Source organism: Labrus mixtus, chromosome 11 (assembly GCF_963584025.1).
Source record: "Labrus mixtus chromosome 11, fLabMix1.1, whole genome shotgun sequence".
NCBI lineage: Eukaryota > Metazoa > Chordata > Actinopteri > Labriformes > Labridae > Labrus > Labrus mixtus.
Window position 1 is genome coordinate 26,310,184 of NC_083622.1, and position 16,596 is coordinate 26,326,779.

At 39.7% G+C, this 16,596-nt stretch overlaps 2 protein-coding genes across 2 annotated transcripts; one reads left to right on the top strand and one right to left on the bottom strand.

Moving 5' to 3' along the window:
- Window positions 1-2,716: 2,716 nt before the first annotated feature.
- On the bottom strand, window positions 2,717-11,596 carry sdha (succinate dehydrogenase complex, subunit A, flavoprotein (Fp)). Its single transcript, XM_061051117.1, has 15 exons — window positions 11,455-11,596; window positions 10,251-10,334; window positions 9,912-10,073; window positions 9,586-9,729; window positions 8,529-8,693; window positions 8,271-8,419; window positions 7,974-8,098; window positions 5,307-5,475; window positions 5,010-5,205; window positions 4,751-4,922; window positions 4,393-4,511; window positions 4,106-4,217; window positions 3,857-3,987; window positions 3,483-3,596; window positions 2,717-3,381 (listed from the first exon to the last, which is right to left on the bottom strand). The coding sequence occupies exons 1-15, from the start codon at window positions 11,515-11,517 to the stop codon at window positions 3,295-3,297; spliced, it is 1,992 nt and encodes a 663-aa protein (XP_060907100.1). The 5' UTR covers window positions 11,518-11,596; the 3' UTR covers window positions 2,717-3,294.
- Window positions 11,597-11,736: 140 nt separating this feature from the next.
- LOC132984324 (coiled-coil domain-containing protein 127-like) lies at window positions 11,737-16,120 on the top strand. Its single transcript, XM_061051119.1, has 4 exons — window positions 11,737-11,867; window positions 12,412-12,549; window positions 13,983-14,227; window positions 14,316-16,120. Exons 2-4 carry the CDS (start codon window positions 12,420-12,422, stop codon window positions 14,760-14,762), a joined length of 822 nt encoding a protein of 273 aa, XP_060907102.1. The 5' UTR covers window positions 11,737-11,867; window positions 12,412-12,419; the 3' UTR covers window positions 14,763-16,120.
- Window positions 16,121-16,596: the final 476 nt, after the last annotated feature.

Sequence of the window (16,596 nt, forward strand, 5' to 3'; positions counted from 1 at the left end):
AAGAGAAAAAACAAAAAAAATACTCTTATACAGAGTAAATAAAAGGCATGGATGCATATCTGCTTAGGGCTTCCGTACAAAGAAGACTTCAAAGGTGTCGAAATGAAATGTTCGGTGGAGAGGTGAAACTTCTTTTTAAATTTTCAACTGAAGATGAAGCTTACTCTGAATGCTAGAGAAATATATTTTTTACAATATAATACAAAACAATTCATTTAATTAGTCATCGCAAAAGAAGCGATGCAGCTTCTGCGTCAGACTCAGCAGCAGAGTTTGGAGACAGAGTGTGGAGACACATCAGCTCTACTAAATGTTTGAGCTCCAGGCTGCCATGAGAAATGTTTGGTCCCTACCCCAAACTCCAGCCCCACCCTCACTTCTTCCTTTGACGTATTCTCTTTCGACACACTCATACCCTCCTCCCCCTCCTCCTTCTTTCTCCACCTTCCTCCCTCATTCCTCATTCCTTCCTCCTCCACATGTCCATAATCTGTCCTCTGTTTCTTCTAAACTTCCTCATTCTTGGTAAGGACTTTAAAGCCTCTCTTCCCCACTCATCCGGTCTCTCTCTTTCTTTTTATTCTGCTTCTCTGACTTATTTTCTTCTTCTCCTTCTGCCTTCAACATCTACTTTTATCCTCCTCTTATTCTTATTGTTTGCTTGTAGTTTTAAGAGTCAAACCTACCTTTACAAATCCTGGAATGCATCTCACAAGAGTCCTTCAGCACAAACTCACATTATCACTCTTTTGTTTAACCTTAACCCTAACCACCTTTACAGTCTGTGTCAGTCCTTCTTCTTCATTCTCAATGCAACCACGTGTTGCATTAGTCTTCAGTTGTGGAGATAACCCCCCCCCCCCCGTATTATATTAACCTGCAGTTGTTTGTGATTGAAACGTTTCTACAGGGCTGCCCTAGAGGAACATCAATAATAACCAGGTTGACTGTGAAATATAGAATAATAAGTTTGAGTCAATATGTAATGGTTTTCAAAGAGGAGCTAAGTTCTGTGGTTGCAGAGAGAAGGCCACTCAACCGTACCCTGAGATCCTGTCTGATCTGGTGCAAGCTGCAAACTTCAACTGAGTGTCATCTCAGCCGTTTTATGTGGTGTCACTGTGTTAGTGGTTTACTAATTCTGTATGCAAACTCTAAGGTTTAAGTTCCATAATAGTTTACAGTTTCCCACTGACTGCTTTTTGTAATGAAGATTTGTCTGTAGGTAATATCATATAAATGCAGATCATGTTTCAGGTTCTTCAAACAGTTGGTTCAACAAGGGAATGGCCTGAGGGTAAACCAGGTATTGTTTGTCCTCTCATTCAACATCAATCATTTTATTTGTACTAATAAGAATGACACGGACATCCTCTATCCCTCTCATCTCCATCATCTCTGGGTTTGGCTTTTACAGCTGGTCAGGATGTGAAAGTCACTCAGATTACTCTTGTTTGTTCACTCACAATTGATGTTCTTTCTGGAATTTCCGAAAAGGTTATGCAAGTACAGCGCCGCTTACTAGTACAAGAAATACTGACATTTCTGAGTGAGATGCCAAATGAGCAACACATGTCAGCAGCCTTAGAAAACACAAAAGAACAGTTCATTTAAAACAGATTGTGCTACAGAAATTATTGTTCAATTGTGTGCTTGTGCTGCCCCCTAGCGGTCACAAAGTGGTACTGAACACAATAAAAGTTAGACTTTTCGTTGTATTCTTAATTATTTTATCGAAATGATAAAAAAATAAATATACATTGATCCTGAAAATATAACAGACAGAAAAGAACAACAAAAAGAACGGCCAGAAAAAGACGCTAATTGTATCCCCTCTCATCATGACGTGAAGACCGCCAGTGGAACCTGAGAAAACACACACATGCACACATTTACACAATAATACATACATTATATATGTTTCTGAATTGACTTTTACTTTATTTGACTTTATGAAACATTTCACACCTATGACCTAAAGCAGAACGTTGTAATAGGTAAATGATTAGTATTGGCTCTTCAACTGTATAACCTTCAAATATCCAGGTACCCTCCCCATCTGCCCTCAACAACAAATCAAGAGTTTTTGTTTATATGCATACTCTGCACTTTATTGAACATAAGAAAAAAAAAGTACAATTTGCAGACCCTGAAGAAAATTAACTTTTTTTTTTTAAAACAGGCAAATAAATTAAGTCACTCTTTTAATGATTCAGCACAAGAAGCCTGGCATGTTTTCAATACATCAAGTGACAACACAAGGACATCCTTCTTATTTGGAGTGTGAGACATGGTCATAAGTTCCATATTACGCCAACACACACAGCTTTGTTTTAATGGAAACTTCTCTCATTAACGGTCCAAGAAAAGCACTGACTCAGAATAATTCATAGCTTGCAGAGAAAAAGTCAAAGCGCTCAGTACTTAATTACCATAACTGGAAGTTAATATCTCTGATCAGTATTTGAAGAAATACAGTTAGACAGAATGGATAATAGATACACTCATCAAGCTGCTATATTTGGATACAATTCATATTGAAGACTTGTAAATTGCTTCATCACGTCTATGAGCTGATTATGTACGGAACATCCTAATGAGGATTTATGTGATCACTTGGACTACACACATGAAGCATCACAAGACGCCAAAAACCATTAAACCATTACTGAAGGCAATAGTGAGTGAGAAAAGACTACATCATACATCAAGTACATACAGTATAACTCGTCATGTTTATTTAACATTTCTGCAATATTTACATACTTATAACTTCCCTGTGTCAATGACAACATGTGTGTGTTTCAGGTTTCAAACTCTTCCTCAACCTCTTCTCTTCATAGAGCTTGAGCAAAGAAGCAGTAATTAAAGAAGCTTAGAATGCTTTGCAAGACAAGAATATGAGACTATTGTTGTCATCATGTGACATCAAGTGTGGTGGTACATGTCAACCGCTCCAATTTGTTGTCCTTTTGCTCCAAGCTGACAGTTTCTCACTTGTCTTGCATGCATTATGATATATATAAAAAGTCAAGAACCGTGTTGAAATGCATCTGCTACAGTTTGAAAAAAAGGCAAAGCACACATGAAAGAGAGGAACAGAAGGGTAAAGACAAGACAGTTTTGTATTGAACTATTCTAAATGGATACACACGTGCAGCCATAAGCATAATTTGTCCCAAAATGTAATCTTTAAAACAGGAAGAGAGGCTCCATAAATAGTGAAAAAAATATGAAACTGCATGTGCGAGGAGAGGGGGGGGGAGGAGGAAAGGTGGAGCAGAGGAGATCTTCTTAGTAGGACCGGATGGCAGGAGGGACGTGGGCACAGTCCTGCTCGTCAAGGGAGTGGTCGATGACAGGGCGGTACTCCAGGGTCACCTGTGTTTAGACAAACATCATGTATTGTATTACTGACTCTAATAGCAGAACTCTAGGATTGAGCCGTAAGCACACAGAAAACACACTGCAGGAGAATGTACCTTTCCAGTCTTGGGGTCAACATAGGACATGGTGTGCTTCCTCCAGTGCTCATCGTAGGGCTTGGCCTCCTGACCCTGCAGGGGCTTTGAGTAGTCGTACTCATCCACACGATCCTGGAATATATTAGAGAAAAAAGAGTCAGATGAGAAACTGGCTGTGAGACAAAGTGCATGTTTGGTTGCTTTTTTAAGCAATTATATAAAGACACAAATAGAGAGAGAGATAGAGCGAGGATAAGAACATTTGAGAGCAAATGGCAGTAAAAATTAATCTTGGGTAGGCAGAGAATAATGGAAAGAAATGTGAGGAGCAAAGGATACAACTACTGCAACAATAACCAACCACATTCATGTCAACAACTAAAGTAACTGACCTTGAAGTCCTCTCTGGCGTGGGCTCCTCTGCTCTCCTTCCTCTGCTCAGCAGAGTGGATGGTCTGGACGGCATTCAGCATCAGATTCTGCAGCTCCAGCGTTTCCACCAGGTCTGTGTTCCACACAATGCCTGCAGATGGAAAGCAGTACCGACACATTGTAAGTCACAGTTCAATACTATGGATCTGCAGAAAGCAGAGTGATCTGTCACGGGACATCAAACAGACATATGAAGTGGTATATAGTACCTCTGTCAAAGGTCTTAAGCTCTTCCATGGTCTGGTAAATAGCGTCCATCTTGTCACATCCCTCCTTCAGAACGGAGCCGGTACGGAACACAGCAGCATGAGCCTGCATGGTCTGTGAGACATAAATCAAGTTTGTTTATGGCGTGCCCTAGTAAACAAAGCACTTGATCTAAAAGATCAGGTACAGGCTATATGTGCACAGTGTCACATATGAGACATTTGTATATTTTTGGATTATTTACAACACGTTTCCTCAAGTGTTTGTCTGCATGCAGGTGTGACCTTACCTTCTGCATGTTGAGCCTGATCTCAGAGGTTCTCATGCTTCCGTTAGCGAACCTCAGCTTGTCCAGGTTGGCCACAGACTCCTCTCCGGCACTGGGCTTCAGAGGGGACAGAGTCTCTCCTGAGGAGAAAACACAACACCAGAATCATCAGTGACTCAGCAGGTAAAGCTTACAGGAACACTGTAACATTTAACAACCTTTTAATCACGCCCTAACAAGAGGCGCTACATATCTTTAATTAGCACGACTCAGTATTTTCTTGACATCAGAACGGGCAATTGAAAAATGACAGCGTAATAAACGCTCCAAGGTAAAATAAATTCAATCAGAGCTTAAACTGTGTTGTGGCTAAGCTCACCGGGTTTGTTCTCCTCTGCGATGGTCAGGGCGCAGGCTCTGCCGAACACCACCAGGTCGAGCAGAGAGTTGGCACCCAGCCTGTTAGCACCGTGAACACTAGCACACGCTGCCTCACCACAGGCGTAGAGTCCGGGAACCACCTTGTCCTCTCCTTTGGTATGAGTGATCACCTGGTGGAGAAAATGTGTTGACACTTTAGGGGGGATATTCTTGACAGAGAATGACCTGCAACAGGCTGTGGATAAATATGACCTCACCTGTCCCTTGTAGTTTGTGGGTACTCCCCCCATGTTGTAATGGACAGTGGGCAGGACGGGGATGGGCTCTTTAGTGACGTCCACTCCAGCAAAGATCATGGCTGTCTCGGAGATACCAGGCAGTCTGGCTGCGAGCTGCTGGGGAGGCAGGTGGTGGAGCTGCAGGTACACGTGATCCTTCTCTGGACCTACACCTCTGAGGGAATAAAGACAAAAACAGTTTGCTGCTGTTTCTTCATTTTCTTCCAGAGACAGTGTGTGTTTAAGTGTGTTTCATCACAAATATGTTTTCTTTACCTGCCCTCTCTGATCTCAATGGTCATGGAGCGGGACACCACGTCTCTGGAGGCCAGATCTTTGGCGTTTGGTGCATAGCGCTCCATGAAACGTTCTCCCTCGCTGTTAATGAGGATACCTCCCTCACCACGGCAACCCTCTGTGATCAGACACCCGGCTCCATAGATACCTGTTAAAAAAAAAAGATGTATGGGTTTAAAGGGACTTCATACAAACACTATACATTTTGACATCAAACAGATGAGTTGCAGTTATCCAGTTCTAATCTTGAAGGTCTTTGCACACTGAGCCCATCTTTTTCTGAAATTGGCGCACGTTTAAAAAGAAATAAGATCTCGTGTCAATCATGATTGAACACTGACTATGAAACTTTCGTCCCTCATGATTTTATTCAGCACAGGTTCCATTTTCTGCAGGTTTTTTATTTACGTCTGTGCCTTCACTACCTCAAACATATTGCTCGCTTCTGTTCAGGATCAATTGCTTGGCGGAAGTTGATGGTCTTCATATCAAACTGGACCACTGACATCCTAAAATTCATCTGGAATCGGGATAATTCTGCAGCTCCTCTATCAACAGGTGAAACGCTCCTTCCTAAGGTCTTGTTTTCAGGAGAGGGTGGACACCGAGTTTTGTTTTTCTTTTTTTTTAATGAGTGAAAATTACACAAAATCATCTTCACTGCGGAATGATTTTATGTTGATTTGACTGGGAACTTTTGCAGTAATAGAAAAATAAACGCATCGGACTCAGTGTGCAAGGTTTACGTGTGTAACTTGACAAAAAATGCATCTGAAGTAAACAGTGTGCAAAGACCTTAGTTCTAGGATTTTAGCCACACTTAAATGACTCAGTCTTTCATGGGCCACATTACTCCTCTGGGTTACTATGGTAACTTATCATTGAGATCTTGTCTCTTCTATAAAAAGGGGTTTTCAAGCCATTAGATCCAAATGTTGATAACTGGATAATAGGAATAAATGTATAGTTCAATAATAAACTGTATGAAAAACAAAGTTATCTTCAAGATGAATGAAGTTCAAAGTATTCCTGATGTGATCGATTTGAACCACTCTACCATCAATAAATTCTAATGATACGGTCAACATAAAATCCACTCGGCTCTACGGTTAGGGCACAACATAGTGTCAATAGAAACTCCAGGTGAGTGTTTTATAAACTGTACTGTGATAAGGGGGTTTAGTTTTATACTCAAATTAAACTGTTGAATTTCCCCACTGAGGATCAATAAAGGATTATCTCAAATGTATGTACTGTTCATATTCATTCTATTTATTAGTCAGAAAAAGAAACAGTGTATAATTAAGATTATAATTAAGTTCCATTCATACAGAGCTTGCTGCGCTCACTGCAGGACATAAACACACATTCATAGAAAAAAGGATTTGTTTTCTTTTCTCTGTTTTTGGGATTATCTTGGTATACAGTGATTAATTTAAATTGATCTCTCAACCTTTTCATACTGAATATTCAGCTATTATTTGCTGTTTTATAATGCGTTTATATTGATATTATGGGATCACTTGAATACAGTATTTTAATGTTGGTTTTCTAGTGAGGATTGCTCTTTTGACTTATATCTGATGTGTTTATTATGTCCTAGAGGCCAGAAAAAAATGTTGCAGGCCTTCACCTGCGTACACCTTTGGTGACTCTCTTTGTCAGTGTGTCATTACACCCTAGACCTATGAATTAATAGGTCTAGTTTTATATTTTTCAAACCATCCTGTGTTTCTGGAACTGGATAATTTACTGTACAATGTTTTTCTCCACTCCACTTTTATGAAGTATTACCTTTCATGAGCACCGGTGGTTTGAGGGATGCGAGAAGCGCTCCTGTTGTCTCTCTTTTACACAATCAGATGACTTAATGCTCTCATTGCCCACTGATCAATGTTAAGAAGTGTCACAATCATCTGGATAATGATAAAGGTATATAGAACTATTCTAGGCGCTTTAACAGAAGAGTAAACCTCATCATGGAACTTCATTTGTTTTTCAAGATTGTCTGCATTCAGGTAAACAGATATTTTCAGAACACATATCACTCTAGCTCAGCCTTTGGTGACCTCCCACAGCTCACATCATGCAGCTACTTTAAGTACAACTGTGGAGTCTGGTGTCAAATGTCTAGCAGGACCATAACTAAGGATGACCACTTTATGCAACTGAGGTCTATTATTGGAGCATATTTTAAGAATTGGTCCTTTAAACTCTTGCATGAGTACAGTGTTTAAAAAAAACACACAGAGCAGATCTAGAGAGTTAAGGGACTAACCAAACAGGAATACATAATAAGTCATACCATAAGTCAATAATAAGTCATAATTGGTGCTCACATTGCTCAGTAATTCTTAATTTTCCAGAAAGTATATGAACTTGATGAGAACATAGAACAACATTGACCACCAGATAAAAGACTATTTATACCATGTCTTATCACGCCTTTTAAGACAATAACAAAGTGGACTTTGAGCTGACAGTGATAGAAAATATATACCAGTACTATTTGATATTAAGTCTCAATGTCAACAAGTTCAATAATGCATGAAGCTGCTGCAGAGAACTCAACCACCTGTCTTTCAAAACAAGGTTCTCACATTTATTTTCTTACTTAGGTTTAATAAGTTTGTTTATTTTCCTCACCAGTGGGATGGAACTGTACAAACTCCAAATCCTGGCAGGGCAGGCCAGCTCTGGTCACCATTGCATTTCCATCTCCTGTACTGGTGTGGGCAGATGTGCAGCTGAAATAGGTTCTTCCATAACCCCTGGAAGGAAAGTTTCAAGTAGTTAATTATCTTGGTTTCTCATGCAGACTTGAGGAATTGTCCGTTAATCTTTCCAAATGTTACACTGTAGTTGTAAACTACTTTGGTTGTTCATGAAATCAAGTACGTGTTGATTTCCTCTGAATTTGCAGGCAGTGAGCATGTAGCATACCCGGTTGCGATGACAGTGTTCTTGGCTCGGAAACGGTGAATAGATCCGTCCTCCATACAGAGCGCAATCACTCCTTTACATTCTCCATCCTCCATCAGCAAGTCCAGGGCAAAGTACTCCACAAAGTAACTGGTGTCATAACGTAGTGACTAAATCAACAGAAGAGGAGAGGGACACGTGAAACACTGTGTTGAATCTCTGGTTTCTCAGTTTGTCCATGGACTGATACAGAGAAGGTAGGAAAGTGTGTTCACTTACCCTTCCATAAAGTGTATGCAGCAGTGAGTGTCCAGTCCTGTCTGCTACACAACAGCAGCGATGAGCCTGGCCCCCTTTCCCATACTTGAGACTCTGCCCTCCAAAGGCCCTCTGGTAGATCTTGCCATCTTCAGTGCGGCTGAATGGCATGCCAAAATTCTCCAACTGGGAAAGAGGTACAGAAACATCAGGCTGATGATTACAGTTGTATCATACATTTAAGTACCGGTAATAAACCATAAGCTCTTTAAATGGTGTCACAATCTGTACAATGGAAAGGTTAGGGTTCTTGGGATTTCTTTATTTAGCTTCAAGCAATAACACTGCTATTTATTCATGTGCAGAAGCACTTTAATTTTAATTCAACAAAATCCAAAATGTTGGACGAGTATATGAGTATGTGATAATTGCTTTTGAGCTAAAAATAACTAAAATAATGATTCTAATCGATCCATTATCTATAGAGCTTTTTCCCATTCAGGATCCGAGGGCTGGAGCCAATCCCCCCGGACTGGTCGCCAGTCAATCACAGGTCATCATTCTAACCTTCAGAAATATTTCAGATTTGAAGCTTAAGCTCAACAGATAAATTGTGTAGCTTTTCCCCTATCTTTAGGTTGTATACTGTATTTGAGATGTGCTGAGGGTACACCAGCACTCAAAATCTTGTTTTTTTATTCCTGTGATGCACGTCATTTGGATTAATTGGGCTGGATCTTGTGTGGAAAGAAATTAATACATGATTGATGTGTTCTGAAGCTTTAAATCATCACTGGTGTTTCAGGAAGCTCTTTATTCAGATAGACTTTTTTGCAGCTAAACAATGAAATGACCTCAACTTTGGGGAATTAACAGGATATTATAACCAAAACATGGGGGTGTGCATTAAAGATATGGTCACAATTATAGAAACAGTCCCACCCTGCTTTAAGCTATAACTACATAGAAGTAACCACATAATGTAATGAACAGTGTTAAAAGGTGAGCTCACAATACCAGTCAAGGCAAATAATAATCAATAACCACAGTAACAATCAGCTTAAAAGGGAAAATCTACCTCTACAACGGCTGCAGGAGCCTGCTCAGTCATGTAGTGGATAGCATCCTGGTCTCCGAGCCAATCAGATCCCTTCACTGTGTCGTAGAAATGCCACCTCCAGTCATCACCTTCCATGTTACCCAGAGCTGCATTGATCCCACCCTGTTACCCAGGTTAATATAAACAAAAGTATCATTAGAAAAAGCATTAATGTACAGTAAATTCAGTGCAAACAAAACTATGGACTTGTGTTAAAAAATGCCACTGCGAGTTTAGAAAAATAACTTGAGGCTGGTAAAATGCAGTTGAGAAAAAAGGCCTCACAAGTGAATATGTTGTTATACCTGTGCAGCAACAGTATGAGATCTGGTGGGGAAGAGCTTGGTGATGCAAGCAGTGTTGAATCCAGCCTCTGACAGGCCAAAGGCTGCCCTAAGCCCGGCTCCTCCTGCTCCAACCACCACTGCATCAAACTCATGATCCACCACAGGGTACTGAGTTGAAATCTGAACAAAGCAAAAGAGTTAACTTCCTGTAAAACTTACAATTACGTGTTTTAGGCAATTGTTAACATGAAATGTGAACGTTTGTTGATACTGTTCTGTATCCTATGGCGTATGCATTCCAGTAAAAACCAGACAAAATGCTGATCTACATATGAGAGCAGATAAAACTTCACTTACATTATCTGATACACTGGCACTTTTCTTCTTGCCATAGATGGAGAAATGAAAGTTCCTAGAGCCCTGGACAGCAGCTGCAGGGACCTGGCAAAAAGAGAAAACATTATATGATTGGAGAAATAAAACTAATTCAGCACCTTCCTCAAATCAGTAATATTGACTACAAAGAAGGCTGCTTACCGACAGTAAACACACTTTGTTTGTAGGCATACAATGCTTCGTTTAGTTATACATTAATAGCAGCTTATCTGTTGATCGATTTAATTACAATTTCATAACACATCACAACAACGTAAAATTTAAATAACCGAGGTGCAAATATTAGAATTCACTCTGTGCTTTGTTATTCCTTTGATTAAATATGATGATATTATAACAGTCTCCACAAATATCAGCTCTTCACCCCACACCTCACAGACTAAATGGACAGCTGACCACCTCACAGTGCAATATTAACCTTAAAAACAAATTATATAAATGTGAAAAATATAAATAACCTTAGGTGCAATAAGAGATAATAAGTGCAATAAGAAAACATATTTATATTTTCATTTCATTGTAGTGTTCCCCTTTGTTATATTTTTGTATTATATATTTTCTTTAATACAGTGTATAACTTCTGTACAGTTTATTTTAAATCACTTAGCTGTTACTACAACTTATTTATTTTTACTTTTTTTGTACTTTTCTACTCTTTACTTTATAATGCTATTCTATTTTATATATAATTTTAACTTTTGTTGTAGAAGCTGACTCAGGGAGAAACGCACAAGAATTCCAATGTACCTGTCCTGTCCTGTACCTGTGCAAATGGCAATAAACATCTATTCTGTTCTCTGTAGCCTCGCACAGCTAACATGTAGCATGTTGACTGTTTCCCACAAGGACAACAGAGGAAACTGACATTAACAAGCCGGAAACCCCAACTGTGTTCACATTTTTCTGAAAACATGACTCTATATTTTTAAAAACGACACAAACAGGGGTGGTATAGTTCTATATTACATGGAGAAGTCACTAAATAGCTCTTCTTCATGGAGTCACATTGAAACACCCTGAGCTACATAATACAGCTTACGCAAGTCAGAGTCTGCAGGTTACACAAGCTGGACAAATCAGCAACTCACGTTAATCACACTCACAACAAAAGAGAACATGCAGACAATATGTATAATATACATAAAATGCAACTCCGACAACTCACTGGTGTTGTTTTAGACAGGACCCTCTTGGAGAGGAGACGGGACGCAGCACGAACACTCGCCATGTTGTCAGTTTGAGGGACAGATTCTGGAAGACGGCGGAGGATCACGTTTACCAGCGCACCGGACCAAACCAACTCGCAAAAATGGGGGTGCCGTATAAATAACACATTATAGAATTATTCAAAAAATATTTACTAGAGTGTTTTGTATGGTAAATTCTGCTTTGATAAAACACTAATTCCACAAATAAATCATCAATGATTAAAATGTTTTGTCTTTTTGAGTATTTTATATAAAACTATTCCTATCAACTACCCTTCGTCGGCATTGGATTGACTGCTAGACCGTAATAAATTGTGTAAACTGGGTGTGCAGGAACAAATGTATAAGTGACCTAGACATTTCATTCAAGGTGAGACACAGCACCATATATTTAACAAATATACAACGGCTTGTAGTCGGACCAATGCAGCTATTCTTTCCCGTTTCATGTTTGTATAAAATACTGTAGCGAGCATACGCCATGAAGCAAAGATGTTAGCTAGCATGTTAGCTCGTAGCTAACAGTGTTTGTGGTTAGCTTGACTGTCAAACTTCCCAAGCCATGTCTGACTGGTGTTTTTGTTCCTGCCTGATACAGTGACTTGATAAATGCTTTCCAATTGCACACACAAATTAATAATAATAACACTTTATCATCGGGTAATGTACAACATATGTGCACATACTTTCAAAAACGTGTTTTTAGTATCCTAGTTTATTAATGATCAGCTGTTCAGCCATTTGTTATTGTTGCAAAGTACATTGGGTCCTAGGACAGCCATTGTGTTATGAGACAACACAGGCTTTGACTTATTTACTTCTATCTATAGCTCCTATAGCTGTTTGTAATGTTTAGACTTTGTTTGCTGCAGTATGAGTGTTTACAGATTTGTTTTGATTCATGTGTTTTACAGCAGCCTCTATGAACAACTTGAATGACCCCCCCAGATGGAATATCCAACCAGACCCCAGAGGAAGGGGGGCGGGGGGCGGGGATGGGAACCAATGGAACTACGCCCTTTTGGTCCCCATGCTGGGACTGGCCGCATTTCGTAAGTTACACAAGGAGACGTGAGACTGTTTGTAGATGAAGCAACAGAGTACACCTGCACGGGGTTTTTAACTTATATAATATAGACAAGGACATCTTACAAGCTGTAAATGTTGAGTTTTTAAAAATGCACATGTTTACTGATGCAGTCATATTTCATTTGACATTTTTTTCTGATTTGCAAATGTGTACATTATACATAATCATTTTTCCAGGATTTTCTCTATTTGCAAGAATGCAAAACAAGATTGGAAGAAAATTATTTTATATCATACCCTAAAACAAACCAAGACTTTGATTCTATTTCATGTGCTGTATGTCCAATAATATTAAATACTTCTATAATTTTCAAAGCATTTACCCTGCAAAGAAAATAAAAAATAGTGTTTTAAGTACTAGTGATGGGAAAAGCAGTTCTACTGTACTGAATCAGTAGAATCAGTTCAGTAAAGTGATTCGTTCAAAAGATTATTTCACTGAATCGTTCAGTACTTCTCTGCAGCTCTGTCTGTGAATCAGAATTTAATAATCTGAAACACGGCCGAACGTTTAGTTCTGCTCGCGATCGTACTGAGAACAGCCGGTGGTGAATAATAAACCAATGAGCTGAGAATTTAGTTGGATAAAGCTACAGTTTGCAAACTGAAAGCTGCTAAAACAATCACATTTATTTTCCCCGACCGTTCTGTTCAGTACATTCAGTACAAGCAGAGGAAGAGAGTGACTCGGAGGCGGAGCTCTCGTTCAGTTCGTTCACTGAACGAGAGCGCCGCTCTTCCTCTCAGTTCGTTCAGTGATTCAGGTCGGAGCTCCGCCTCCGAGTCACTCTCTTCCTCTCAGTACGTTCAGTGAACGAAACACTGACTGAACGTGAACGAGCGAGACTGTGAGTCACCAGCCTCAGTCACACACACACACTGTACTGACTGAAACACGATCGTTAGTGGATGTTAAAACAGTCAGCTGAGTGCAATTACGTTGGATATAAAAGCCGTTTGCAAACTGACAGCAGCTATAAAAAGCACATACATTTTCGCGACACCTAAATGTTAAATAATATATTTGCTACTTCCTCAATTTTGGAGACATGAGATGGAGAAGTAGTGGCGGGCTTTAGCGACACAGAGTTCCTGACCGACTCCGTCCTGTTGGTTCAGTCAGTACGTATCACTGACATGAAAGGGAGAGGGAGGGCGGGCTTTGAGCGACTCTTACGGTCTAGAGAGAGAGACACGAGACGGGAGAGAGGAGAGCGCAACTGAAGTTGAGAAATGAACGACTCTTTTCAGTAAGTGATTCAGTTCAGTTCGTTCACCCAGATGATTCATTCGTTTTGAACGAATCGTTCACGAACTACACATCACTATTAAGTAAATCAAAGTGAAGATTATAAATGTAATTCATCCCGTATCTTGCCTCCCACTCTGATCTCAGGCTGGATCTGGACAAAGGAATCTCAGAGGGAGATCCAAAAGGTGAAAGCTCAGTATGATAAGGATGTGTCTACAATAAAAACCAAGATGGAGGATCAGTACCGTGAGACGCTGACAGAAAGGCGCAGGGCAGCAGCTGTGCTAGAGTTGGAGCTGGAGAAGGAGAGACAGAGGGTGAAAGGTTACAAGCAGGCACTTGTGTCACAGAGCCAGAACCTGATGGAGGAACGGAAACAGTTACAGAAGGTAACATTTCCCCTCTCCTCCACTGTTATTGTGCACTACTCCAGTTGTTGTTTATCATACCTCAAAACACTGTCTTCTCCCTTACAAGGAGCGTGAGGCTTTAGAAGAAGAGAAACAAAAGACTGTAAAGTCTGGAGCTGCAGGGGCTTTGCTGCACCAAGCCCTGGAGCGAGAGAACAACTGGTACCACCGAGCCTCAGCCACTCTGAAAGAACTGGAGGCTCAGCTTTTGGAGCGCCAGAACGCCTACTGCTCCCTGATACAACCTCGAGATCAACGGCTGGAGATGGAGAAAAACATGCTGCTAAAGGCCATCAAAGACCCCCTCAGTTCAGAACTGGATCTAGAGTCTGATCTGAAGGACATTTTTAAGCGAGATAAGCACTGTGCGGACCTTTTAAACATGGACAAGAGGAAGAATGGAAGCCTGATGTGGGTTTACCTCAAGTACTGGCAGCTGCAGGTCACTGTCAAGAAACACAAGAGAGCTGAAGAAGCTTTATTTGGAGGGAACATACAGTCTCATGCAAAGTAACTAAAAAGACAAATACGAGCTTTAGTTTTTCATTTGACTTTTAAGAATGTTTAAGAATGTGGGTTGGGAATGGAAATGCATGTATTATTCACTCTTCAGTATCTTTACTCGACAGGGATGTTATTAAGACACGAAACAGGGAATCTTATCAAAAACAGCCCAGCATCTGAAAGTCCCTCCCTATATCACATAGTTTTGAAAAGTAGGGATATTTCAAGCACACTGAAATATATACTTCCATGAACTCGGGATCCCCTCTACCAGTAAGACCCATTTACTGTCAATGAGCTGTTTGAAACGTATGATGAATGCATTAGGATCATCCAGATGATATCCATGTGAGGTTCAAAGCTGAACTAAAACACATAGAGATCCAATTTTTCCCATAAAGCCCCTTGGAAATGTTGTTGGAAAATGTGTGTCAATTTAACTCCCACTCCCTTAGTACATTGAATTACAGAAAGCTGCATATGTTGTATACCTACACCTTGGGTATGAATTTAGGTGCTCCAATAACGGGTCTGATTGTGATGCGATAACACCCACTCATCACCTTCAGGAAACAAAATCCTTCTCATCATAAACACTACTATGTGAGAAAACAGCCAGGAATTGTAAACACAATGTAGAGAATCTATTTTCAGGAATATTTTAATGGAAAAGTCATTGAAGTCTGTCCGTTGAGTATTCTGACCATGTTCATGATGATCAATTGTTGTGTATCATGATGTCTGTGGGGCATTATCTGTTTTTACCAGCACCTTTGTCCATTACTTTCCCTCATCTACAATATCTGTCTTTACTCTCTCTGTACAATTTATGAGTCTAAGGATTCTGTTCATGATCTCCGGTTTTACATTTTAAGTCTTTGTTCAAGTGTGTTAGGGCTGTTAAACTACCAGGGAAACAGGACTCTGTGGGTGCATGTGAGGGGACTATATACGTGCTTACACAGTACCACAATTAACAACACAAAATGGCCAGACAGTATCAGTCCATCTTCATTTGTATAGTGTCAATTCATAACAACTGTTATCTGCAGACACTTTACAAAGCAGAGCAGTGTAGACTGTACTATTTGTTGTTGTTTGTACTTACAGGGACTCACATTAACCCACGGTGAGCACAGCACTTAGCAACATGCAGCAAAGAAACAGTGGTCTCTACCCTTTTACTTCCTGCTTCACTCCTGCAATAAAAATGATCAACTAAAGCTGTAGCATCTGCATAAGGTAACCAGGCTGTTAGGTTTTTGATTTGATCATAACTTGGTCAATAAATTCTGAAATAAAATACTGACGTGCTGACGCTAACCACTTGGTAAAATCCTCTCAATAAATATTTGGTGAAAGACTTGATTTCCAGGCTGTGTTTTTACTCTTCTTTGAATCTCTTCTGTTTTAACCAACAAGTTCATTCATTGATAATCCCTCTGTGATGTTGTTTTACACATGTAGGAGCAGCCACTCAATTTATGTTCTTGAATTGTGCACTTGTTAAATATACCAGCTGTGTGGAAGCTTTTACTGTGATATAGGAATACTCAGAAACAATTGAGTCTATTCATTATAGTAGTACGATAAACTACAGTGGATGGATGTAAGTCATTTAAAAGAGGAAGCTAGGAAAAGTTTCTGGACAGTTTCGTGAAGCCTTGTTAGGAAATCAATGATCTATGAACTTGATTTTTCTAAAACTTTAAGAGTTTGTAACAGAATGTGTTCATGCAGTTTTCCTTTTTTTAAAAAAAATAAGTTATACATTTTACAAATACAGCATAGTTTCAACTTTAATGAGATAGTGATTTGGTAAAATGTTTAAGAGAAAAAAGAAA

What these genes read in the sequence shown, in the direction of transcription:
- sdha (XM_061051117.1), bottom strand. Translation starts at nt 11,517, where the DNA reads ATGGCGAGTGTTCGTGCTGCGTCCCGTCTCCTCTCCAAGAGGGTCCTG. An exon ending in TGCATACACTTTATGGAAGG is followed by an intron (nt 8,420 to 8,528) that starts GTAAGTGAACAC and finishes CTGTTGATTTAG; the next exon opens with TCACTACGTTATGACACCAG. An exon ending in TCAGGCTCAACATGCAGAAG is followed by an intron (nt 4,218 to 4,392) that starts GTAAGGTCACAC and finishes TATGTCTCACAG; the next exon opens with ACCATGCAGGCTCATGCTGC.
- LOC132984324 (XM_061051119.1), top strand. Translation starts at nt 12,420, where the DNA reads ATGAACAACTTGAATGACCCCCCCAGATGGAATATCCAACCAGACCCC. An exon ending in GCTGGGACTGGCCGCATTTC is followed by an intron (nt 12,550 to 13,982) that starts GTAAGTTACACA and finishes CTCTGATCTCAG; the next exon opens with GCTGGATCTGGACAAAGGAA. An exon ending in AACGGAAACAGTTACAGAAG is followed by an intron (nt 14,228 to 14,315) that starts GTAACATTTCCC and finishes CTCCCTTACAAG; the next exon opens with GAGCGTGAGGCTTTAGAAGA.